We start from the raw sequence: 27,417 nt of genomic DNA, 5'->3' as shown, positions 1-27,417 counted from the left end.
TTCATCACGCTGTAACAGACACAAAAGCGCGAATCGTCGTTTACTAACACGGAATCAGCTAAAGCAGCCCAAAGGCGAATAGAACTTCCCCTTCAGAGTGCCGTCGTACGCGTTGTACGTCAACGCGCTTTGTTCATCATTTTTCAAAAACTATGGTGTGTGGGCACCATCGTTTTTAATGATGAAGTTGGAAAAACATAGTTTTTTGGACATGCTGAAAAATGAAATTTTTTTTTTATGCCGAAAAAAACGACCGTGTGTACGCGGCATAAGAACTGATGCTGGTTTGAAGCCAAAGGGTAGTCACACCAAATGTTGATTTGATTTACATTTTTTTTTGCATTATGTAAATTGATAAAATAAACAATTAAAATTTTTTTTTTTTTTTAAAGCATTCTTACTTTACAGCATTTCCTTAAAATGAAAACAATTTACACAGTACTGTATATACTGTATATGTGTGTACTTTGGTAGTGTCATAGTACATGCGCGGGGGTAGGTTTGGGGGAAGATGTTTGTACAGAAAAAAAAATTTGAATTCAGAAATTTCAATATTTTAGATGATTTTGATTACAAAATCAATTAATCGGGTGAAGACAAACCTACCACTAATAGGTCCCATGAAGTGTTCTGTTTTGGCAATCAGGTTTCACTCCCGATAGAGAGACAGAAGAAGACAATGTGAATATTCTTTCATTCTGTAGGTAGCAGAATTGTTTGCCACACGTAATTCCACATAAGCTGCAAGCTTTGTTGCTCTTATTGACATCTGATTAGGAGTAAAGCAGGGAGCTGGCTGTTTGCTAACATTGTAATCAGCTGTCTTAAACAAGCAAAAGACCTGCTGCACTGCCCACACCTCGCCCACTGAGCCAGCCCTGAAGAATGAGGACCCAGCCCCTGTTTGCACTGTATGCCTGGCACGACTGGGTCATATTCTGAGTATTAAATTGGAATTAAAGCAGTATTTATAATTCTGTTCAGCCAGTCTTTTGTCATTCACATGTCTGGGACTGTATGAAAGCATCCCAGAGCCTCTGGCGCCTAATACACACGCTCAGAAAATCAGAGGAAAAATACTGCTTTCAAAGCGATCGTACCATAATCTGATCGTGCACAACTTTCGAGAGCCGATCATGACAGTTCATCTGAAATTATCTGAAGGGACAATAACAAAAATATTTGTAAAGTCACAATTTCCCATTAATTGCCCCTTTATTGTCACTATTGCCTGTTCGTTGCCCATGTGTTATCACTATTCCCCATTTCTCCTTTCTTGCTGTGTACTGTCACCATTTCTCATTTCTTGCCGAGTACTGTCACCATTTCTCCTTTTTTGCCCGTATACTGTCACCATTTCCATTTTCTTGCCTGTGTACTCTCATTATTTCTCCTTTCTTGCCAGTGTACTGTCACCATTTCTCCTTTCTTGTCCGTGTACTGTCACCATTTCTCCTTTCTTGCCCGTGTACTGTCGCCATTTCCATTTTCTTGCCCGTGTACTGTCACCATTTCTCATTTCTTGCCCGTGTACTGTCACCATTTCTCCTTTCTTGCCCGTGTACTGTCACCATTTCTCCTTTCTTGCCCGTGTACTGTCACCATTACTCCTTTCTTGCCCGTTTACTATCACCATTTCTCCTTTCTTGCCCGTGTATTGTCACCATTTCTCCTTTCTTGCTCGTGTACTGTCACCATTTCCCCTTTCTTGCCCGTGTACTGTCACCATTTCTCATTTCTTGCCCGTGTACTGTCACCATTTCTCCTTTCTTGCCTGGGTACTGTCACCATTTCTCCTTTCTTGCCCGTGTACTGTCACCATTTCTCCTTTCTTGCCCATGTACTGTCACCATTTCCCCTTTCTTGCCCGTGTACTGTCACCATTTCTCATTTCTTGCCCGTGTACTGTCACCATTTCTCCTTTCTTGCCTGGGTACTGTCACCATTTCTCCTTTCTTGCCCGTGTACTGTCACCATTTCTCCTTTCTTGCCCGTGTACTGTCACCATTTCCCCTTTCTTGCCCATGTACTGTCACCATTTCTTCTTTCTTGCCCGTGTACTCTCACCATTTCTCATTTCTTGCCGTGTACTGTCACCATTTCTCCCTTTTTGCCGTGTACTGTCACCATTTCCCCTTTCTTGCCGTGTACTGTCACCATTTCCCCTTTCTTGCCCATGTACTTACTGTCACCATTTCTCCTTTCTTGCCCGTGTACTGTCACCATTTCTCCTTTCTTGCCCGTGTACTGTCACCATTTCTCCGTTCTTGCCCGTGTACTGTCACCATTTCTCCTTTCTTGCCCGTATACTGTCACCATTTCCATTTTCTTGCCTGTGTACTCTCATTATTTCTCCTTTCTTGCCAGTGTACTGTCACCATTTCTCCTTTCTTGTCCGTGTACTGTCACCATTTCTCCTTTCTTGCCCGTGTACTGTCACCATTTCCATTTTCTTGCCCGTGTACTGTCACCATTTCTCATTTCTTGCCCGTGTACTGTCACCATTTCTCCTTTCTTGCCCGTGTACTGTCACCATTTCTCCTTTCTTGCCCGTGTACTGTCACCATTACTCCTTTCTTGCCCGTTTACTATCACCATTTCTCCTTTCTTGCCCGTGTATTGTCACCATTTCTCCTTTCTTGCTCGTGTACTGTCACCATTTCCCCTTTCTTGCCCGTGTACTGTCACCATTTCTCATTTCTTGCCCGTGTACTGTCACCATTTCTCCTTTCTTGCCTGGGTACTGTCACCATTTCTCCTTTCTTGCCCGTGTACTGTCACCATTTCTCCTTTCTTGCCCGTGTACTGTCACCATTTCCCCTTTCTTGCCCGTGTACTGTCACCATTTCTCATTTCTTGCCCGTGTACTGTCACCATTTCTCCTTTCTTGCCTGGGTACTGTCACCATTTCTCCTTTCTTGCCCGTGTACTGTCACCATTTCTCCTTTCTTGCCCGTGTACTGTCACCATTTCTCCTTTCTTGCCCGTGTACTGTCACCATTTCCCCTTTCTTGCCCGTGTACTGTCACCATTTCTTCTTTCTTGCCCGTGTACTCTCACCATTTCTCATTTCTTGCCGTGTACTGTCACCATTTCTCCCTTTTTCCCGTGTACTGTCACCATTTCTCCTTTCTTGCCTGTGTACTGTCACCATTTCTCATTTCTTGCCTGTGTACTGTCACCATTTCCCCTTTCTTGCCGTGTACTGTCACCATTTCCCCTTTCTTGCCCATGTACTTACTGTCACCATTTCTCCTTTCTTGCCCGTGTACTGTCACCATTTCTCATTTCTTGCCCGTGTACTGTCACCATTTCTCATTTCTTGCCTGTGTACTGTCACCATTTCTCCTTTCTTGCCTGTGTACTGTCACTATTTCCCATTTGTTGCTCCCGTACTGTCACCATTGACAATTTGTTGTCCATTTATAGTTACTGTTTCTTGTTTGCTGTCCATATATTGTCATCATTGCCCAAATGTTGCCCAAGTTTTGTTATGACTGCCCATTTGTTACAAATGTATTTTCATCATTGTTCATAAGTTGCCCCTGTACTTTTACTATTTGAATTTTTTTGTCCAAGTATTGTCATCTTTGCCTGTATGCATGCATTGCCAGTGGCATCACTATCCATATGTTGTCCGTGTGTTTGCCACAATTGCCAATGTTTTGCTTACATTTATTGTGGCAATTGCCAGTCTGATACCCCTTTATTGCCATGACTGCCAGCATGTTGGCTGTACAGTGTATTTTCACATATGTCCCTGCATTAGTAGAATTTAGTGCTACATGAGAGTGTGATCAAGTTAGCACTGTTTTTTGAGGTCACACCGCTTTTGGCACTATCTCTTCTTCACAAGAGAATCTCAGGCACACAAGTTTAAACTTATACTGAGAGTAATCTGTGGGCTGCCATTGCTTACCTTCTTCTGAAAAGCCTTTGGATCAGCATCCAGCATTTTAAGCAGCAGAGACCAGCAATGGCACCCAGGATATATTTCTGTTAGTACAGATTTCCTTAAAAGAGACGTTCAGCCTTTTTTTTTTTTTCAAGAGTGATACTTACCTAGGTGGATGCAGCATTGTTCCAATGCTGTATCTGTCCTCTGCCAGCTCTAAGACTGAAAAACGAGCGATCAAAGACTGCTGATCACTCGGTTTTAGTGCTCCATGAGCAGAGAGCCAGTGACTGTCTCTGCTCTGCCCCCCCCCCCCCCCACGATAACTGTAGCACTGGGCTGTGGAGGGGGCAGTAGAGGCTAGCTTTGGCTCTAAGTGGCTCACTGGGAGACTGAGCCAGGTACCAGTCCAGGGTGGTGTACAGATCCCAACCATATTGCCACGATCTTTCCCCAGCCTGGACCGGCTCTGTGAGATCAGCCGACAGCAGGCTTCAGCCCACTGTCTGCTGAAAACGGGTCACAGGCAGTGGCGTCTGGTGAAGTTTTAGGATGGGGGCGCCAGACCCCACCCTTCCTTTTTGTTTCCTCCCACTTCTCATAAGCCACACCCCTTATAAAATCCACCCACTCCGTCCCCTATATTGCACTTTCTTTCACCCATAGTGTCAGGAGTATACAGCTCAGCATCACAGGACAGAGTATACAGCTCAGCATCACAGGACAGAGTATACAGCCCCGGGATCACAGGATAGAGTATACAGCCCTAGAATCACAGGACAGGAGTATACAGCCCTAGAATCACAAGACAGGAGTATACAGCCCCGGCATCACAGGACAGAGTATACAGCTCAGCATCACAGGACAGAGTATACAGCTCAGCATCACAGGACAGAGTATACAGCCCCAGAATCACAGGACAGGAGTATACAGCCCCGGGATCACAGGACAGAGTATACAGCTCAGCATCACAGGACAGAGTATATAGCCCCAGAATCACAGGACAGGAGTATACAGCCCCGGGATCACAGGACAGAGTATACAGCTCAGCATCACAGGACAGAGTATATAGCCCCAGAATCACAGGACAAAGTATATAGCCCCAGAATCACAGGACAAAGTATATAGCTCAGCCGCATAGATCAGGGTATATAGCCCAGCATTACAGATACGGTACATGGCCCAGCATTACAGATAAGGTATATGGCCCAGCATTACAGACCCCCCCCCAAATCACCACAAAACAGGTACATGATACAGACCCCCCCTCAAATCACCACAGAACATGTACATGATACAGTACAGACCCCCCCAATCACCACAAGACAGGTATTCCATACAGACCCCCCTCCCCCTGGCAAATGGACAGGTAACTATTACAAGACAATTCCCACTCCAACACACATAGGACAGGTGCTTATGGCACTGACAGCACTCCCCCCGGCAGGAAACCGTGTGGTGTCCGCAGCTCCAGTGCGGGAAGCAGGCGGCAGCGACGGCGGGGGTGTCCACTCCTTAAGCTTCCCCAACTCTGTGTCTCCTCTTCTGACAAACCACTGGGCATCCAATAGGATCGCCTGGTGCTTTGGCCAGTCAGGAAACAGGTCTCGCTGACCTGCCTCCTGAGCAAAAATGCATTTACTAGGGTCACACAATTGGCCTCTGGCTCTAAGCAGGTTCTTAAAAAAAAAAACACCCCCGCCCACCCCTGCCATAAGAATCCATGCACCCGGCGTTCTGAAAGGAGTCGGGTGCATGGATAGGGGGCGGTGGCAAGGATGGGGGGGCGTCACTCATGCACGGCCGCCACTGGTCACAGGAGTGCAGAATGAACTTCACTTCTGTAATCCAAACAGGCTTTTGACTTTTGGGCTTTAATTAAGAGGTCTTGTATTCTGTGGATAAAGGGAGCTCTGTAGTCATGGGAGGGATGGGGTCACATCAGGCAAATACTCCCTATAAAACCCTACACCTACTGCTTAACCTTGTTCATTTTTGGTTGTAAAGACTTCACCTTTAACCAGTTTGTGACTCATGCTGTGGTTAGGCAGAAGTGAAAACCGCAGAACATCAAAAACATCTCTTAAGATATGACCTTTCTTAAACCTAAAGTACTATACAATACATGTAAATCATTCATTAATCATTAAATTCCTATACAAGCATGTCATTGCAAAAGTACATTTAATTATCTTTACAGCTTTCATTAAAAATAACCCCCGGTGATCCCGCCATGAAGTTCCTTATTGAGATACCCCCTATAGGGTGACAACGTCCTGTCTGTCTCTCTCAGCTGTGCTCCTGCATTGTAACCCTGTTGCATGAACTTCCGATGGAGATTACAAATCCTGTCTGAGGGAGGCCATGCAGCCATTGACAGGACGTGGCTGCAAAGAGGCTACAGGGGATCAGCAGCACTGAGATGTAACAAAGGATGAACTAAGGAAAAACAAAAATTGCTTCTGATGCACAGTGCTGCAGCAAACTGTAAAGCAGTCAGAGTTTCTATGTTAGCTGTTTCAAAAGTTTCTGGTTTTAAAACAATATCCTATCTTTACAGTGTAAAGTGATCAGACGGCAAATAAGTCACCATGGCATTCAACCAGAGGTTCGCTGCACTGCGCCTGCAAGAACAAGGTACGAAGAATCCTCAAATAGGTGTTTTTTTTTTTTTTAAAGGAATGTATGGTATTTTAAATGTTTATTTACTGTATTATATGAACATAGGAGGTGTACAGTGTTTATAGTGGTTGTGTTTTACTGCTCCTTCCCGCATTGCAAGTGCATGAATCAGCTAGACTTATAGTTAGATAAATAAGCAGATAGAGAAAGCACTCAAACGTGTTAGAAGAAACAGTGGCCCAGATTCAGTAAGCAATTGCGCCTGCGTAACCATAGTTACGCAGCGCAATTGCTGACTTGCGCCGGCGTAACGAGTTCTCCTGATTCAGAGAACTCATTACGCCGACTGCAGCCTAAAATCTGCGTGGCATAAGGCTCTTATGCCACGCAGATTTTAGGCTGCATTCTTGCGTTGACCGCAAATTGCATACTTACGCCGATTCACAATGTTGCGCTGGCCCTGCGTATGCAAGTTACGGAGTTTCCGTACGGCGTCTTTAGCATAAGGCTGCCCCTTCTAATAGTAGGGGCAGCCAATGCTAAAGTATACCCTCCGTTCCCGCGTCGTGAAATTTGAATTTCACGCCGTTTACGTAAGTGATATGTGAATGGCGCTGGACGCCATTCACGTTCACTTTGAAGCAAATGACGTCCTTGCGACGTCATTTGCCGCAATGCACGTCGGGAAAGTTTCCCGACGGCGCATGCGTTTTACGATCGGCGCGGGAATGCTCCCAATTTAAATGATTCCCGCCCCCGGCAGGATCATTACATTGCGCGCGCTTACACCGGGCAATTTTGCCGGCGCGCCCTCGCAATTTACGGAGCTACTGCTCCGTGAATCGAGGGCAGCGCAAAATATTTGCGGGGGCGCAGGGCAAAATCGTTGCCCTGCGCCTCCGCAATTAGAGCGCAGATCTCTTTGAATCCGGGCCAGTCTGTTGTTATCAGGCAAATGATTTCAAGCACAGATAAATTGGGGAAAGGAAGTATTTTGTTATACCACATTATTAACCACTTCCGGATCGCCTACCGTCATTATACGTGATGTGTTTGAAAAGGAATACCATTGTTATGGTAGCAGCTAGCTACCATAACTCCGCTATCCTCTTCTTCAGTGGGCGGTCCTCTACAAGATTAAAGTGGTCTCTGCGGCGGATACGCCGCAAAATCACTTTTATCGGCTCCTGCCGCTCTTCATTGCCCTCGGCAGCGGCGGAAGTGATCAGGTCCTTTTCCTTGCTGTGCATGGAGACGAGTGAGGGGAAGATCCCCACCCGTCTCCATATCACTGCAGGGTGGAAGTAGGGTGACCACGTGTCCCGGGCACCTTCAATCCGGGACAATACAGTGTCCTGAAATGAACCTGACACAGCCACCCGATGAGCCGACAGGTGGAAACTGTCTGTTTCCCAGCCCAGGGTGTTCGCCCTGCCAAATGCCTTGCAATGCACTGCACCCAACCAGGGCGCAGTAAAAGCTGTTTGTTAAGAAGCGGGGCTGGGAATCCGACATCCTTAACAAATGATGAGTCATCAGCTGTCAATGGGCTTCCCCGCTGACAGCTAAATAAAAAAGTCCATTCCACACCCTTTGAGTCCTTTGGGGGCTTCCATATTCTGATAATCCCCCTGCCTGCATGCCACCACAACCACCAGCCAGGGTAAGATGGGGACAGGATGCTTTGGGGTGGGAGAGGGCAGAGCCCGAGAGGTCTGGTATGGACTAGGCAGAGGGGGCACTATGTTTTTTGTGCTTTTTTTTTTACTAGCTATTTTTTTTAATAGCTGGATGCATGCAATTGCAACCGTGAGTCAATTTAAATGTGATTTGACTTTTTTTTCTTTAGAAATGTCATTTTTGCTGCAGCAGGTTCTATACATGGTACACATGCACCACTTTACAGGCAGACTAAGGGGACCCCCCAGACACTATATTTAGAGGAATTATTCATTTTTTATTGTTGCACTTTAAGCATAATTAGAATCACTGCTCCTGAAAAATTGTAAAAACATTTTTTCCATTGATACATGCCCCCAAGGCAGTACCCAGACCCCCCATACCCCTATTATGTCCAATTACTTGCATATAAGCCTTTAAAATTGGCACATTTTTGTGAAGTGTTGATAGTAGGTGGGTCCAGAAAAACCTGCATAAAATATAAAAGAGCATGCAAAATACACATCCTAATATAATAAGAACGTTTCTATATACAGTCTCCAAGTTCGGAATTGAAACTGCACGCTCCCGGCAAAGCGTGAAATCTCCCTTCCTCCTGAGGAGTTTAAGTGTAAGTGCTGAGCATAATTTACCCTTTACTCTGTTTGCAAGAAAATAAAACTCTAAACCAAATGTACATTTTGTCCTGCAATAGAACGGTGCAGAACACTGCCCCTAGTGCTCAATGTGCTCGTACTGCAGCAGTCCAGTTCAAGTGCAAAGAAATAGCAGCAAAAGGGAAGTGAAAAGGCTGAATCTTCCGGTGCTGTTGTGAAGAAGTTGGCAAGGAACCCCTTTAACTGACTGAACCCAACCCCTTCAAAGTTCTTCACATAAGTCTTGATGTGGATCCCGAGAGGCCAGGGGGAAAGGGGAAACTGGGAGAAAAATTCAACGTGAACGGGGCAAACCCTTGTCCAAAACTTCTGGAAAGTCAGTAGGTCAGGCAAACTCAACATCTGACCTACTTGTAAAAGCAGGGATCGGGCAAAATTATAATGTCACCATTTACTGTGGTCGTAGTGACCGAAAACACCTGGTCCTCTCTCCCAGGAGCCTTCAACACGACCCGATCACGATAGATATGTCTGCCCCAGCTCCAGTTGCGGTGACATCGTTCAAACCTATCATTTAAATGAGACAGCTTTGGGTTCGCACCCACAAGAATATGAGGTGCTTTTAAATGTAACCAAACAGCTTCCTGGCACCAAGCTTCCCGTTCTTGGTCAATCTGCAACAAAAGGGAAGGTGGCACATACGGGTATTCATACCCATGCTGGGTAGCAACTCTCTGGATCACCAGGCGCTGTAACCTGGCTAAAGTTGGCAAGTGGCGTGGGTCTCCGTGTCCCGGCAGCACTAATGCATCTGGTGCCCTTTTTAACACGGGAGCAACAAGGGGCACAGGGGTGGTGAGTGGAACAGTAGGAACAGAAATGGACTGACCGACTCCCCAGGTTAACTGCAGAGCATTCATGGACGGCTGCTGAGACCCACGAGATGCGCTCCCGCCGGAGCGCTTCTTCCTCCTCTGAGTACCATGAGTGGCACGGGATCCTCCAAAGCCCTGCGATTCCGGGAACCTTGGTTCAAATAGACTTTCTAGTGTGTCCTCATCCTCAGATACAGAATCAAGATCGGAGGGGTTTAGCTCTTCTGCAGGTAGATAGATGCATGGTTTGGATGTAGGGAGGTCACTTAGCCAATCTGGCCAGGAGTGGCTGGAAGGTAGGCCTCGACCGCGGCCACGGGAGGCTGGATCAGGTCCTACTCCAATTGGAGCATGCCACATGGAGACCGCTGTGGAAGTGATGGTCTCAGAAGTGGTATCGGCCTGTTCTCTTGTCATGTCCGTTAAGCTGGTCACGGTGGTTGGATCATCTCCGGTCATAGGGCTTACCTCCGGAGAGCAAGGTGGCGGGGTAGCCGAGTGCAAGGTCAGGGTTGATGAGACCGAGATGACCTCTTCATTGGGAGCCTCCGGCTCTACGAGCTCCACCGATGGGGATGGCTCCGGCCGTGTGGCTTCCTCCTCCGCGGTGACGTCAGCCGTGATGAAGTTCACCCTGTACTCCCTTGGAGTCTTAACGGGTGATGTGGCGACGAACAGATAGGCCCGGCATCTCTGGCATCGGGCGAAAGGTTGAATCTTGACAGACAGTTCCTCGCATCGGGGGCAGGTTAGGCCCAGCATCTCTGTCCCTCTACTGGACAATAACACAAATTGCCCCTCTGTGGACAAGCGGATGCCCGTATCCGTCACTGGCACCCCAGGCGGTGCAAACATGCTGAGGACCCCCGGTGAGGTAGTTGGAGGCCTCAGCCGTGGAACAGCAACACCCGGTTGCAGGAAGGCAGACATCACCACGCGGTTCTCCTTCCCTCTTGCAGATGGGCGGTGCTCTGCTGGCTTGGCGCGAAACTCTATTATACGTCTCACGCAGAGGAGGGTGGCTCCTCCCACTTGAAGAACTTGTCCAGACAAGTTTCAGGCGCGTGCCGTGCTGCACGTACGCCTAAGCTTAGCTGTGTGAGGTTAACTCCCTTCGTGGCCGGACAGTTCCAAATACACGACACTCTTCGTTCTTTAATAAATCGCTACTCACGATTTCCGTTGCGAGAGGTAACAGCCGAGATCCTGGACGAGCCCCCATGTGTAGGTCTACCCCCGCAGGAGCCGCTGGTTGTTTTGGGATCGGCGTATTAAGTTACCTCTTACCATTGTCTAGGGGTGAAATTCATGAGTAGATTGTCCAGTCATCAAATAAAGGTTTCCTGAATTCTTTATTTTCGGCCCAACACGACCAACATCAACATGAGGTAGAGAGAAAAGGTTGATGAAGCAAGAGAATTTTGCGGTATCAGGCCTGGATATGAAAAGGAGCAATCCTGCTCTCAGTAGTAGTCGATACAGTTCGTCGCCACTCTAGTCAGAGTGGGTGAAGTGCCCCCGGACAGACTCCTGCCACGAGTCTGGCAGCCGAAGTGTCACTTTAGTTTGCTGGGAGAAACAGGTCTCTGCCACAGGCATGGCTCTAGGGACCTCTGCCACAGGCCTAGTACTTAGATGAGCTGAATGGATCGAGCGAATCCTCCCAGTAGATTAAATCAGGGTCACCGGTTGACAGTGGAAGTGTACCTGTCAATGTCCCGGTCAACAAATCCCCAATGGTTCGTTCAAACCTTCTTGGAGAACCTGCCTCCGGGTTCTCCTCAAGTCGATCCCCCACCGAGCGGCACACAGCCTGGGATCTCCTCAGTAGACGGGGGGACCCAGTAAGTCACTGGGGCCCCTTAGTAGCATCAGTCACCCCAGGCCAGGAGGTCTGGAACTCCGCGTAGCACGCGACCCCAGGCCAGGTAGGCCATAGTGGTGGGGCCCGCGATGTGTGAACACCCTGAAGGTGGGTGCCGCACCTGGAACCAGGAACCCGTGAAGAACCAACAAAAATGGCGTCCGCCACAGATATACTCTCCCCCAGCATGCTCTTCCAGGGAAAACTCCTCTAGTTGGCTGCTGGGGAAAAGTGGCTCTGCCAGAACCCCTCTAGCGCCAACTGTCGCCCAGGGATGGGATCGCATCCCTGGAGCGCAGACTGACCCACAGGACAGTTCTGGAAGGACAGCGGCCCAAAATGTAACAAATTATGAATGGGAGCAAAATAACTCTCATATTCCCCCACTAACTTTAGCGTAGCGCCCATACTGAAAGTAAAGGGGCGCTACACATATATTGCCCCAGGACGTTTTTTTTTTTTTTTTGCATGCGCAAAATTGGATATTATGGAAGGATTGCGCCTTTGCTGTCTTTGGGCATGTGCAGAAAATCTCCTGTGCATGTGCAGATGTGCCGAAGAGCTCTGCCAGGACCTGTTGGGTGGGCAGAACCCTTGGCACATCTGCCCACACACCATAGAGATGGTGCTGGAGGGGGTGGGTAGAGCCATTAGGCCTGGATTCACACCTATGCATTTTTAGTGCTTTTTGCATTTTGTAGATTTGCACTACAGTCCATTTAACATGGTTTCTTATGGAACACGTTCTGTAGTACAAATCTGCAAAATGCAAAAAGGACTAAAAATGCATAAGTGTGAATCAGGACTAAAAGGGAACTGAAGTTCCTCTTTAGTTTGTGAATTTGGACTTTCTGAACAATACACTGCCAGCTCTTGCAGCTAATCTCGCCCATTCACATTTAATCTCTCAAGCAGGGATCACATGCGAATGATCAGTAGACAGTATGGGGTTGATTTACTACAGGGAAATCTACTGTGCACTTTGCAAAGTGTAGTTGCACTCTGTAAGAGCGGTTGCTCCAGAGCTTAGTAAATGAGCAGAAGCTCAGCTGGTTTCCATCGTCCAGTCACGTGCAAGCAAAAAAGCATTTTTTTCCATTTTCCTTGCACGTAATTGGGTATTTACTAAGCTTTGGAGCAACTGCACTTTACAAAGTGCTCAGTCTATTTGACATTAGTAAAACATTTGTTGTCGGGAATTCTGACAACAATTGTCCGATGGAGCATATAAACGATCGGATTATCCGACAAAACCCTGCCATTACACAATTGTTGTCGGAAAATCCGATTATGTGTACGAGGCTTAAAGGGGTTGTAAAGGTACAATTCTTTTTTCTCCTAAATAGCTTCCTTTACCTTAGTGCAATCCTCCTTCACTTACCTCATCCTTCGATTGTGCTTTTAAATGTCCTTATTTCTTCTGAGAAATCCTCACTTCCTGTTCTTCTGTCTGTAACAACACACAGTAATGCAAGGCTTTCTCCCTGGTGTGGAGTGTCATGCTCGCCCCCTCCCTTGTACTACAGGAGAGTCAGGACGCTCTCTACATTGCAGATAGAGAAAGGAGCTGTGTGTTAGTGGGCGTCCTGACTCTCCTGTAGTCCAAAGGAGGGGACGAGCACGACACTCCACACCAGGGAGAAAGCCTTGCATTACTGTGTGGAGTTACAGACAGAAGAACAGGAAGTGAGGATTTCTCAGAAGAAATAAGGACATTTAAAAGCAAAATGGAAGGATGAGGTAAGTGAAGGAGGACTGTACTAAGGTAAAGCTTTTTAGTAAAAAAAAATGGTACCTTTACAAGCCCTTTAAGGCTGGGGATAGAGGGGGATTTAATGACACACTCTAGGCAAGAAATTCTGACAAACTTGCTCGTCACTCCAGTTTTTCATCCAAGCATTGCTGCAGGGCACCCTTTCATCCTTCTTCCTTTGGTCAGTAATCTGGTGATCTAGGAAACTCTGATCCTAATGTACAATGGTAATTCCCAGTCGCACCCACTGGGGCTTCCTCAGTGCCCCTTATCTGATATACAGTGATCTCAACACTTTGAAGTCCTTTACAACCTGCTAATCAGATTGCCTACCAAGAAAACTTGAGTCTGAATCACAGAAGCAATCTAATCACAAACAGAGAGAGAAGAAATTTGGCAGAACCAAATCAAGAAGCAGAACTACTGACCTGGAGCTTCTGATTTTAGCGTGAAGGCAGCTTTTGCCTGGCATTGCTATTTAACCACTTGCCGACCATTTTTACTGCGGCAGAATGGCACAGCTGGGCAAAGCGACGTCACCTTACGGCGCTTCGCCTTTTGGCCACTAGGGACGTCAGCCGATGCGAGTGCCCGGCGAGCGCGATGAGCGCCGGGCACCCGCAATCGCTCGTGACAGGGCGAGAACCGGGATCTGCGTTCCATCCCCCCTTCAGTTAGAACACAGTGAGGGGACATTTTTAACCCCTTGATCGCCCCCTAGTGTTAACCCCTTCCCTGCCAGTGACATTTATATAGTAATCAGTGCATTTTTATAGCACTAATTGCTGTATAAATGACAATGGTCCCAAAAATGTGTCAAAAGTGTCTTATGTGTCCGCCGCAATTTCGTAGTCTCGATAAAAATCGCAGATCGCCGTCATTACTAGTAAAAAAAAATAATAATAATAAAAATGCCATAAAACTATCGCCTAATTTGTAGATGCTATAACTTTTGCGCAAACCAATCAATATATGCTTATTGCCATTTTTTTTTTTTACCAAAAATATGTAGGCCTAAACTGAGGAACAATTATTATTATTTTTTGTTTTATTTGGGATATTTAACCACTTGCCTACCGCCGTATAGTAAAATAATGGCGGCAAGCACCTCCGGGTGGACGTCATATGACGTCCTTGTATTCCAGGGTTCTAGTGAGAGCGCATGCGCCACTGGAGGCGTGCACGCATGCTCACCGCATCACAGGGTACTCAGTGCGCGTGCCCGGCAGCCGCGATGGCCGCCAGGCACCCGCAATTGCTCATCACAGAGCATGGATGTGGAGCTGCGTATGTAAACACACAGCTCCACGTCCTTTCAGGGGAGAGGAGAACTGATCATATGTTCCTTGTATATAGGAACAATAATCGGTTTCCTCCCCTTCACAGTCCCCTCCCTCTACAGTTAGAAGCACTCCCTAGGGCACACAATTAACCCCTTGATTGCCCCCTCGTGTTAACCAATTCCCTGTCAGTCACATTTATACAGTAATTAATGCATTTTTATTGCACTGTTCGCTGTATAATTGTAAATGGTCCCAAAATAGTGATAAAAGTGTCCGATGTGTCTGCCGCAATATGGCAGGCCCAATAAAAAACATAGATTGCTGCCATTACTAGTAAAAATAATAATAATAATAAAAATGCCATAAAACTACCCCCTATTTTGCGCTATAACTTTTGCGCAAACCAATTAATATATGCTTATTGCGATTTTTACTAAAAATATATAGAATAATACATATCGGCCTAAACTGAGGAAAAGATTTTTTTTTTTTTTTTTAATGTGGGATATTTTTTTATAGCAAAATGTAAAAGATATTTTTTTTTTTTCAAAATTGTTGCTCTTCTTTTGTTCATAGCGCAAAAAATAAAAACCGCAGAGGTGATCAAATACCACCAAAAGAAAGCTCTATTTGTAGGAATAAAAGGACGCACATTTTGTTTGGGTACAATGTCGCACAACCGCGCAATTGTCAGTTAAAGCGACTCAGTGCCAAATTGTAAAAAGTGCTCTGGTCAGGAAGGGGGTAAAATCTTCTGGGGCTGAAGCAGTTAAGGCACAAAGCTGTCATCAGATACTGTTTCTCTAAAGTCGTTGTGAGCTGCACTGTGTATAACTGGGTACACACTGAGTTTTTTTTTCATCTAGTAGGCTGAATAAAAAAAAAAACTCTCACAGATTCTTGCATCCACACAAGTAATGCGGATGCAGAGATCTACCCTGTCGGGGAGTCAGGGACTATCCACTTTGTCAGAATACACTGATCAGCACTGTGGCTATTGGCTGCAGCAGCTGATCGAATTCAGATTTTCTAGCAGGACTGTTTGACAGAAGCTGGTCTTCTGTTACACAGGAGGAGTTATGCCGCGTACACACGATCGTTTTTCGGCATGAAAAAAAAATATGTTTTTCAGCTTGTCGAAAAAACAAAGTTTTTTCCAACTTCATCATTAAAACGACGTTGCCCACACACGGTAGTTTTTAAAAAAATGCTCTAGCAAAGCGCGGTGACGTACAACACGTACGACGGCTCTATAAAAGGGGAAGTTCCATGTGGATGACGCCACCCTTGGGGCTGCTTTAGCTGATTCCGTGTTAGTAAAAGACGATTCACGCTTTTCTGTTTGTTACAGCGTGATGAATGTGCTTACTCCATTACGAACGGTAATTTTACCAGAACGAGCGCTCCCGTCTCATAACTTGCTTCTGAGCATGCGTGGGTTTTTCACGTCGTTTTAGCCCACACACAATATTTTTTTTACAATCCGAAAAATGACATAGTTAAAAAATGCAGCATGCTCGAAAAAAAATGTTGTCGTTTTTCAGAACACGAAAAATGATGTGAAGCCCACACACGATCATTTTAAATGCCATTTTTTTAAAACGTATTTTTTTTATCCCGAAACGATCGTGTGTACGCAGCATTACACACAGATTGAAATTTGTCTGGTTCTTGGTGAACTGGCTGCATTTCGATCTGTGTTTGTGCAGCTTATGTCCTGCAGTGATCAGCAGGTCTATGTAGCTGTTACTGTACAGTACAAGGGCTCCTGTGTGTCCGGTAATCTCTGCCTAATCTGAAAAATCCACAAAAGTGAGCAGGACCAGAAGGACACAATACTGATTTAAATTATTTTTTCTGCAAATGCTAGTTGCCTGGTTGTTATATGACCCTTGATTCTTTAATACCTCCAGCCACTGAATCAGAACACATGTGCAGATAAGGTCTTTGGATTTTGATCTTCCCGCTCTGTGTACTTGTTCCAGCCAGTGAGAAAGTATTGAGGCCAACATACCATAGGATGACCACATTTCCAAACTGCCATTCAGGGACTCACCTTCCCCCCAAAAAATGAGGGGGGCGGGGGGGGGGGGGGATGTAGTCTCGGGGTTGATGGGGAATTTGGCGGAAGAGTTATTTGTCAGGTAAATGTGCCGCTTGCCACCCATAGCCTGCAACCAGATACAGTGCTGCCGTCACTGCATGAGCCCCTCTGGAGAGTGAAGATCACACCAGTCCCTGCTGCTTGCCAAAGGAGAAGGAGGAGGTGCCGAGGTGGGTGGGGACAGCAGTGCTGCACTAGGCGCAGGCCTCGCTTTCGGTCTCACTGTCTGAGAGTAAATTTTACTGGTTGCAAGATGCCAGGCAGCGCCAGTCCTAGCAACCAGTTCTGGAAATGTAGTTACTAGTTAGTAGGGGGTGGCTGTGTCCTCTATTTCATTCCTGGTACACTGTATTGTTCCGGAATGAAGGTGCCCGGGACCAGGGACAGACATGTCAATTGCGGGACAGTCCTGGGCAATCCAGGACACGTGGGCACCCTAACATACCAGCCAGGTGACTAGCATTTTCAGGACGATCGCTATGGAAGCCCTACATTTATCTTATGAAAGGTCAAACTTCAATACAATTGGCTGTATATAATCAGACTCTTCTTTTCCACTAGGAATTGACTCAAAACAGTTTGAAGAAGATTTCCTGTCGGCCCACAATAAATATCGGAAGCTGCATGGATCACCACCTCTAAAGCTGAACCGGGACCTCTGCAAGTCAGCTCAGAAGTGGGCAGAGCACCTACTGTCCATCAGAGGCCTTCAGCACAGCAACACGGACCTGGGAGAAAACTTATACTACAAGAGCTCCTCCAACCCTCGAGATCTGCCAGGTACGTCATCAGTGATACACAGCCTTCCATCAGAGCGCAGAGGCAATGCGACTGTGGGTAATGCGCTAGGTACAACCCATAGCCACAGGGTGACACAGGTTGGAGCGTCACATGCCATAATGGCTGGGCAGTATTGAGATTAGAGGATCCCTACAATAAGGCAAGCCCCAGGTAGGGGGAAAGAAAATCACTTGATTCCCCCATCAACAAATTCAGAGCAGCGCTACTGTGTTCTGGCGCGGGTAGCCTTCCTGGCTGGCAGAATACAATGAATATAAGAACAGAAGTGTAAAAAATCCGGCAGGCTGGTTGTACCCAAGTTGATCGATGGATCGACTTGGGTACAATTAGCCTGCCCATACATGGATCGAAATTCAGCTGCTCCCTGCTGAATCAGCTGAATTTAGATTCATGTATGGTTTGCTTTAGAACAATGCATGGGCTGTAATTAATTACCTCATTGTCAAAATCCTGACTGTCTACGTGTCAGAGTGGCACCAGAGCTTCTAAGCTACTAACTCGTTTTAGGTCATTGGGGTTGATTTACTAAAGGCAAATACTGTAAACTGTGCACTCTGCAGGGGGATTTGTTCCAGAGTTTAGTAAATGACAGGAAGCTCTGCCGACTTCCATCATCCTATTGTGCAAGGCAAAAATGTTTTTTCTTTTCTTTGCATGTGATTGGGTATTCTTTGCAAAGTAAAGATTCACCTAATTTACTAAGCCTTGGAGCAAATTCCCTTGCAAAATGCAACTGCAAATGCAAAGTGCACAGTCTGTTTGCTTTTAGCATATCAACCCCAATGACTCAGAAAGTGGTGGAGCCAGTGGATGAGAATGACATACAGGCACCTAGTATTTTCACAGGAAAACATCAGCAGTGGCAGCCTCTATACTTCTTCATTACGAGTTCCCTTCAGAGGAAGGAAGTTTGAAACTTTCTTTATCTCTCACAGATTCTGGAGATATACAGTATGATAGTTCTGCTACAAATTCTGTCCCCTGTGCAATCCACAAACCAAAAGTCATTGCAAACAAAGAAGTCCCGTTGTCTGTTACGCTCTTTGGCATTGGCACACGTTAAAAGGGAACACCAGACACATTTTTTGATAGAATAGGTAAGGTTTAGAATAGTTGTCAGGCTTCAAATGATTGCAGCATATAATACACTTGCAGATAAAGCCCCGACCCCTAGAGGCCTAATGGTGACCTCTAGAGTTAGAGACAGCTGACATCTTTCTGTGTAGAGTGGGTAACGAGGCATTGTGGGTGCAATGCAAGGTAGATTAATGGGTGCCAGACACTTCTTGAATGCAAAGAGATTTATTGTCTCTTAAACAGAACTGTGGGAGAGGGGGTTAGGGTCAGGATACACTTTAGTAGATGCAATGTTAATTGGCAGACTCCGAGACCTCTACATGTAGACAGCTATGCAGGGAAAGACACCCATCCGGACACCACATCTGCATGTGTAGACATGCTGTCTCCTATGGCAACAATCTTAAACAGTTTCTAACAAAGTTTGCAATGAACTCTTTCACTTCCTCCACAATCTCCTCTTTTGATCTTCACTCAACTGAGCTCCCAGTCTATCAACTAGACCCGCTAATCCACTGCCACTGGATCTCCTGAGCTCTTTCAATCTTCTCACTAAGTATCTTCCTCAAGCGTCACCCCCATGTCTCTGCTGGGACCCTAGCTTGGCACTCACAGATACTCCTCAAGCATCACCCCACTGGCCTGCTCAGTCCCTGACTTGGCACACAAGACTGCTCTGCAAGCGTCACCTCCACTGGCTGGGTCCCTGGCTTGACACCTGCTGAAGTTTCCCAATTCTTCACCGTCCTCCGTTGGTGAGAATACTGCTCTGTTACTTGCTTCAGCTACTCACGGTAGTCCTTGGTAACAAGGTGGTTGCTCCCTTAGTGGCGACAGCTTCCCCTGTATCTCCAACCACGACAGGCAAGCCAGAGTGTATTGGGTGTCTTTCCCCGGGAACAGCCCAGTGGGAGTGGTCTCCCCGCTGGGCATGCTGGGGAAGGAAACTTAAGGGGCAGACGCCATTTTGTTGGGTCTCCTGGCCCTCCTGGCTCGAGGTATGTGATGGTCCATTTTCAGCCCTGGGACCACGTTGGCCCGAGGCTGCAATTCTGCCAGGTAGGCCCAGTTGTCTTGACTGGGGCCTGCACTTTGAAGGTGATCCTGTGCTGTCTGTCCTGCGGGAGGAAGTCATTCAATGGAGGAAGCCAGGGGAGGACCTGTCCTGGGGAGGACCAAGCGGAAGGCTGGTATCTTGGGAGAGGCCTGGTAACTTTATTGGAGGATGCACCATATTCTATGATGCCTTACAGTGTTGCCGGGTCAGCTTAAAGGCTCTAAACAGTACGGGTGGAAATCCGGATACTAAATTCTGTGGCAGAGGATTCTAGAACACTTTATTTCTACTTTCAAAGAAAGGTCTGTGGCACAGACTGTATTCTTCTTTTTGTCCGTGCATCATCCCTGCTGCTAGGCCAGTGAGAGAGGCCTATCCGGGTGAGCAATACCCACTCTGAGGAAAGTGGTGAGTGTGACTTTGAAACTTAGAAGTTCCCCAGTGATCTGCATTGTGTGCCTGAACCTTCCCCTGACCCTCCATCCCTCTACCTATACAAGTTTGTGTGAAATAAAACCTGACAGAAAAGGGATTTACAACTTATGTGGACAATGAAGTTTCTTAGACTCTCATCTCATCCCCTAGACAACGAAGAGCGAGTTAACATGCAAGGCCCAAAACTAAACCAGCAGCTCCTATGGGGGTAGTGCTATATATATAAATATATGTGTGTTTTTTTATGAATTATTATGTCAATATCTGCTTTTCTGTATTCATGTATATTTCTTATGATTTTATATACATACATTTTTTATAAATCATAAGAAATACACAAATACAGAAAAGTAGAATATGACATAAAAAAATGTAACTTATAAGAAATATACATCAATGCAAATATAACTATCTGTTGAGACACCGTTTATAAAATGTAATAATAATAATAACAACAGTAATAGTAGTGAATACATAAAATCTTTATGTAGAAACATAATCATAAATAGTAGAAAATTATCAAAAAATCATAATAAATACATCAGATAGTCGAGATGGATCAATACACCCTACAGGAATATTTTCACTTGCGCAGAGACAGGAAACTTCCCCTACTGGGTCACAAACAAGAAGACAAATCCTTATAGCAGATTGAGGTAGGGTCTGGAGCCTCATTAGATTATTATTGCTGTCCATGCTTTTGAGGGGGTCATTCCCCTCAGTTTCCATGTAGTCACCAAAACAGGAAGTGAGTGAAAATCCCCATTTAAGACACAGACAGAAACAAAAAGCTGACATATATTCTAACCATTCCACTCCCATCCAAATCTAGAAAAAAAGGTAAATTCTGTTTTTACATCCTGTAAGGTTGCAGCAGGTTTGGCAAGAGACAGATGTGATACCACTCATAATTCTCTATTGTCTTTTATTATATTTAGGTAATGAACCAGTGGACAGCTGGTACAAAGAGATTGAGAGCTATAACTTCAGCAGACCTGGCTTTTCCAGTAACACAGGTAAGAAGAATTCAGATCATGATTGTCTGTATGTGCATTAAAGAGGAAGGAAGTGGGGATGGGAGGAGAGGAGAGAAGAGAGATGAGGAGGGAGAGAGAAAAAGAAGCAAGAGGGGGAAGGAATGGATAGAGCAGGAGTATCCAAATTGTGGCCCTTTGCTTGCTTTTATACGGGCTTTGAGGCACTAATCCTCCCACTGATACAAGACACTATTCTGCCATCGAACACCAACAATGGAGCACCATTTCTCCCACTGACACTAATAATAGGGCACTATTCTTCCTTATGATACCAACAATGGGGCACTATTCCTCTAACCCAGTGGTTCTCAACCTGGGGGTCAAATGATGATTTGCCAGGGGTCACCAAATCCTGGGATGTTCCTGAAGCCTGCGGCCCCTCACTCAGCCTCTTTGCAGCCGCCCATTCAGTTCACGGCATTGCAGGGGGGCAGAGACTAGAGGTCAGCTGACTGGTGTGAAGTGGGAGGAGCTGGAGGAGACCCTATCTCCTGATTTAGGCATAGGTGTCACTGCTACGAGACACCACAAAGTTAGAGACACAGTGAAGCCAGAGACACAGTGAGTAACACTACCTGTGACTATAGTTCCCATTAAAAGTCCTCACTACAGTTCTCAGATCAGCAGATGACCTTGATCAAGAGCACCTAAGTTGGCTGATCAGAACTCCCCCCAGCACTGACACTCACCCCATTCCCCCAACCAAGGAGTAAGAGAAGGAATACAAATAGAGAATACATGGAAGGGAGAGGAACACAGAAAAAGGAAGATAAATAACAAGAAAGATGGCTAGAGAGAGGTATGGGGGGGGGGGGGGGGCAAGAAATTAGGATAGAGAGAGATAAAAGGCAAAGAAATGAGAACATCGAGAAAGAGTAGTACATCCTAATATGTACCATAAGGGGTTTTAATACTGTACGTGTGGAGTGCTAAATGTCCGTGGATTAGAGGTGCAAATTACTTGTCTTGCTTTGGGTGCTGACAACCCAAGCTACGAAAATAATTTTACTGTTAGGGGTCCCCACAAATTGGGAAATTTTATCAAGGGGTCACTGCACTTGGAAGGTAGAGAACCACTGCTCTAACAATACCAAAAGTGGTGATGTTTACTCCTACTGATGCCAGAAAAATGTCCACTCCCACTGGCCACGATCTGGCCTTCCCGAAGACTGAAGGACAGTAAACTGGCCCTTTGTTTAGAAAGTTCGGAGACCCCTGGGATAGAGGAAAGAGATATGAAAATGAGGGAGAAAGAAACGCATGAAGGAATTGTTGTGCTTACAATTTGTACAGCATAGGGTTTGATCACACTGCACCTGCGTGAGAGCCCTTTGAGATTTGTGGTTTACTGCAGTGTGTGGTAAAACACACACATTCCTGCAACACACCTGCTCTATGTGTGGTGCATTGTGGGGCCATTTTTGGTAATGGTAGCCCAACACACTGTTCAGTAAGTACAGTGAAAGGTGTCCTGGAACTAGGGTTGCCAACTCATCCCTTTAAAACAGAACACATATTAATTACACAGGTTCTGTGGCTGATTAAGGAGGTAATTAAACTCACTTGGTGCCTTATTTGCATTAAATTAGCCTCAGAACCTGTGTAATTAATATGTGTTCTGTTTTAAAGGGATGAGTTGGCAACCCTACCTGGAACGCACAACATACTGTGCCTTTATGGTGCGCTGTTTTGCTAAAAAAAGGGTAACGTGTGTTTTTTCATCTGTTTTGGTAGCAGGCAGCTCATTCATAATGAATAAGCTGACCTAACACAACACATGTTAACACACAAAGTAACATGTGTTAATGCACCACAATGGTTCACTAAAGCAGTGGTCCTCAACCCTGTCCTCACGGCCCTCTAACAGGCCAGGTTTTATGTATTACCTTGGGGAGATGAAGACTAGAATACTGCAATCACTGAGCAGCAAATTATATCACCTGTGATGTATTTCAGTTATCTTGCAAACCTGGCCTGTTAGTGGGCCCTGACAAATTGGGTTGATGACCATTGCACTAAAGTGTGAATCAGCTCTCAATAAATTCTCCTACTGCACAGAATTCAAATAATGCATGTACAATAGCGACATCTAGTGGTCCAAAATCAAACTTTATAAATACAAAAAAAAAAATATTAAAAGTCAGCAGCTACTAACACTGGAGCTGCTGACTTTTAATAAGGACACTTACTTGTCCTAGCCGCCAGCGATGTCGGCCCCCGCCGAGGCCGATCCTCGATCCTGGCAGCTCCAATCGCCGCCATCCACAGTAAAGGAGACAGGCAGTGAAGCAATATGGCTTCACTGCCCATTTCCTACTGCGCATGCGTGAGCAGCGCGGCACTTTGTGAATGGGCCGGCTGCTTTCTGGGACACACACAGTTCCCAGAATGCAGCGCGCCCCATTCACAAGAAGACACCGATTGTAGGAGGAGGAAGAGAATCCACCGCGGAGGATGAAGAGGCAGATTCGGCACTTCCGCATAGCAACAGCTATTTAGGGTAAGTAAAAAAAAATGTTTTCCATTTATTTTTTATTTTTTTAGATTTTTGGTGGAAATTTTTTTTTCAGGTGGAACCTCCACTTTAAAGTGTCAGTTCAATGAAAAGGTGAACATACACTGTACATCCTCCCCACCTCTAGGGTTGCCACCTCATCCCTTTAAAACAGAACACATAGTAATTACACAGGTTCTGGGGCTAATTTAATGTCGATAAGGCACCAAGTGTGTTTAATTAGCACCTTAATCAGCCAGAGAACCTGTGTAATTAATATGTGTTCTGTTTTAAAGGGATGAGGTGGCAACCCTACCCACCTCCCCCATCCCCACTGTACTTACCTCTGTGGATGTTAAGCTGTCAGTACCCATGTAGAGGTTTCTCTCTTCTCTGTGCAGTCCTTCTGGGATGGATCAGAGAGATTCTGATTGGTCAGCACTGGCACTAAGCATCGCTCTGATCTGTCCCAGAAGCCTTGCATGGAGAAGAGGGAGAGAAGCAGGGATTTCAAATGCCAATTAAAATGGGCACTGACAGCTTAGCATTCACATAGGTAAGTACATTTGGGATGGTGAGGATGTACAGTGTTAGTTCACTTTTTCATAAAAAATGAAACAGTGAACTAACACTTTAATGTTTTAATTCATAAACAGTTTGGTCTTGGACCACTAGATGTCGCTATTGTACATGTACTATTTTCATTCAATGCAATGGGAGAATTTATTGAGAGCAGGTTAACAGTTTAGTGAACCGTAACGGATATGTTACTTTGTGTGTTAACATGTGTTGTGTTGGGACAGCTTTTCATTATGAATTGAGGTGGGAAGGATGTACAGTGTTAGTTTACCTTTTCATTTTTCCTGAAAAGATGAAGACTTTAATGTTTTAATTTCAAATCCCACTGAGAGCTCAGCACTCACAGAAATAAGTACAGCAGGGACCAGGGGGTGGTGAGGGTGTGTGGTGTTAGTTCACCTTTTCATTTTTTCTGAAAACGTGAACCACAATTTAAACCACTGGGAGGATACATTTGGAGGCCTATGTAGAAAATGTTTACTGTGCGGATTTAACAAACGTCCACATAATCAGAATGAAAATTGCCATAATTTCTCTAATACATAGAAACATAGAAGAATGATGACAGAAAAAAGACCAAGTGGTCCATTGAGTCAGAACTTGTAGACTCTGCAAAAGTCTGGATGGATCTTAACACTCCAGAAGTCAGTGCTGGAACTGACCCACTTAGAGGTCGACCGATATTTCTTTTTCTCTGGCTGATGCCGATGCTGATATTTAGAAATTGCGGCGGGCCGATGGGCGATTTATGATGCCGATAAAACATTTTTTTGGGCCGATATGCTAGGCCGATTTCTTTTTTATTTATTTTTTCCCCTTCATCTCATAAAATCTAACAGTTGGACCCCTTTCACACTGGGGTGTTTTTCAGGTGCTTTTGGGCTAAAAATAGCGCCTGTAAAGTGCCTGCAAAACGGCTCCCCTGCAGTCTCAGTGTGAACGGCCGAGTGCTTTCACACTGAGGTGGTGCCCTGGCAGGACGTTAAAAAAAGTCCTGCAAGCAGCATCTTTGGAGTGGTGTATACTGCTCCTCCACCACTCCTGCCCATTGAAATGAATGGGCACTGCTGCCGAATCGACTGCAAAGCGCTTCTGCAGCGGTGCACACGGGCCAATTTAACCTCTTCATCGGCCGCTAGCTGGGTTATAAGCGCCCCACTAGTAGCCGAAAAGCCAGGCCTGGATTTCCCACAAGGCCACTGAGGCCAGGCCTTGGGGCGGCAGGGCGCCAAGGGGCGGCATGGATTTCACCGACGCCCATAACATACAGTTAAGGGCGGTAAATTATGGGGGAATCTGCTCGCTCGTTAACAAGTGATTGCGGCGATGTCGCCGAAATCACTTGTAAAATGTGTGCTCCCGTCCGTCCTCCCCTCCCCCCCCACCCCACATACCTCTCTCTGCTGGCTCTGTCTTCGGAACTCCGTCCTCCCCCCGGCCACCGAGTCTGTCTCCTGTTCCTGCTGCCGATGTACCTGTCACCTCCAATTGCTATCACACAGGGAATTGTTTTCTCCTGTATGATAGCAAAAAAGTGAAAAGAAATTGATAAAAAAATAAAGAAATAATAAGAAATAATAATTAAATTAATAAAATAAAAAAGTAATTAAAAAGTAAAGAATAAGAAAAATAATAAGAAAATCATACAAAAATAAAAAAAAGTAAGCGACAAGCTACAAATAAATAAAAATAAAAAAAGTGATAAAAAAGTAAAAAAAAAAAGTAAAAAAATATTTAAACTAACCATGCCGCCCTTGCCATCCGGTTGCCATTCTCCGTTGATTTGGGGGGGGGGGGGGTAATTCGGTTGGTGGGGAGGGGGTGCATTGCGGAACCTGGCCTTGGGGCGGCAGGGAGAGCAAATCTGGCCCTGCGAATAGCGCCGCTAAAATGATAGTAAAGTACCGCTAAAAGTAGCAGCGTTTTACCGTCAATACCTGCCCGCTCCAGTGTGGAAGCAGCGGAGTTTTGACAAATTTTTTTTTTATTAAAAGTCAGCAGCTACAAATACTGCAGCTGCTGACTTTTAGTATATGGACACTTATCTGTCCTGGGCGCCCGCGATGTCGGCACCCAAAGTCGATCTCTCCCTCGTGTCTCGAGTGCTGCCCCCGCCATCTTCGGTAAGGGAATCAGGAAGCAGGCACAAAAACAGGTAATCAGAACTTTTGGACCAAAAAAAAAAAAAAAAACGGGCTAACTACTGTTTTTTTTTTTATTCATTAAAGTGTATTTTTCCTTAAAAATTGCATTTGAAAGACTGCTGCGCAAATACCGTGTGACATAAAATATTGCAACAACCGTTATTTTATTCCCTAGGGTCTCTGCTGAAAAAAATATATATAATGTTTGGGGGTTCTAAGTGATTTTCTAGCGGAAAATACAGGATTTTTACTTGTAAGCAACAAGTGTCAGAAAAGATTTAGGCCCAGATTCACAGAGAGCGGGCGCACATTACGCCGCAGTAGCGCTAACAATGTACGCTACGCCAACGCAGCGCAGAGAGGCAAGCATGGAATTCACCAAGCCAGTGCTCCCAATGCTGCGCTGGGTTTCGAAGGCGTACGCCGGCGTAGGTGGAAGTGGGCGTGAGCCATGCAAATGAGGCGTGACCCCATGCAAATGATGGGCCGAGCACCAGACAGATACGTATCACAAACTGCGCATGCGCCGAGACGTTGAGGCATCCCCCTGCGCATGCTCACAACCACGTCGGAACTGCCTAAACTACGCCGGATCACTGCGTACAGCGTGAACGTAACCTACGCCCAGCCAGACACGTCCAACGTAAAATACGCCGGCTTGTGTTCCCTGGTGCAGACTTTTGCATGTCTGCTGCTGGGTTACACCTCCTTTATGGGGAATAACTTTACGCCGGACGTACAACTTACGCGCACTGCGCCGGGCGCACGTATGTTCGTCAATCGCCGTATTTCACTCATTTGCATATTTGAATGGCTAATCAATGGGAGCGCCACCATGCGTCCAGCCTAAATGTGCGCCCACCCTAAGCCGGCGTAGGCAAGTTATGTTGGCGGGATGAAGCCTGTTTTTAGGCGCATCTTAGTTTGTGGGTCCGGCGCACAGATACGACGGCGCACATTTGCACTTACGTCGGCGTATCTTGTTATAAGCCGGCGTAAGTGCTTTGTAAATCTGGGCCTAAGTCTTTACATCAGGAGTGCCCAACCAGTGGCCCGGGGGCCAGATGTGGCCTGCGGAGCCCTCTGATGTGGCTCGCGACCTCCTGCTCTGGAATGTAATA

At 45.9% G+C, this 27,417-nt stretch overlaps 1 protein-coding gene across 5 annotated transcripts in view; it reads left to right on the top strand.

The window, feature by feature from the left end:
• Positions 1 to 27,417, top strand: part of LOC120914092 — a 181,655-nt gene that overhangs the window by 63,461 nt on the left and 90,777 nt on the right. For all 5 annotated transcript variants that reach the window (XM_040324570.1, XM_040324568.1, XM_040324571.1 and 2 more), the window contains exons 2-4: positions 6,456 to 6,532; positions 17,234 to 17,452; positions 20,981 to 21,058. In XM_040324570.1, coding sequence (XP_040180504.1) covers positions 6,487 to 6,532; positions 17,234 to 17,452; positions 20,981 to 21,058 — 343 coding nt within the window. In that variant the 5' untranslated portion in view covers positions 6,456 to 6,486. The remainder of the gene's footprint in view (positions 1 to 6,455; positions 6,533 to 17,233; positions 17,453 to 20,980; positions 21,059 to 27,417) is intronic.

The sequence above is a fragment of the Rana temporaria genome, chromosome 9, assembly GCF_905171775.1.
Source record: "Rana temporaria chromosome 9, aRanTem1.1, whole genome shotgun sequence".
NCBI lineage: Eukaryota > Metazoa > Chordata > Amphibia > Anura > Ranidae > Rana > Rana temporaria.
Note: the sequence above shows the minus strand (reverse complement) of the source record. Positions and strands in the feature narration are given on the sequence as shown.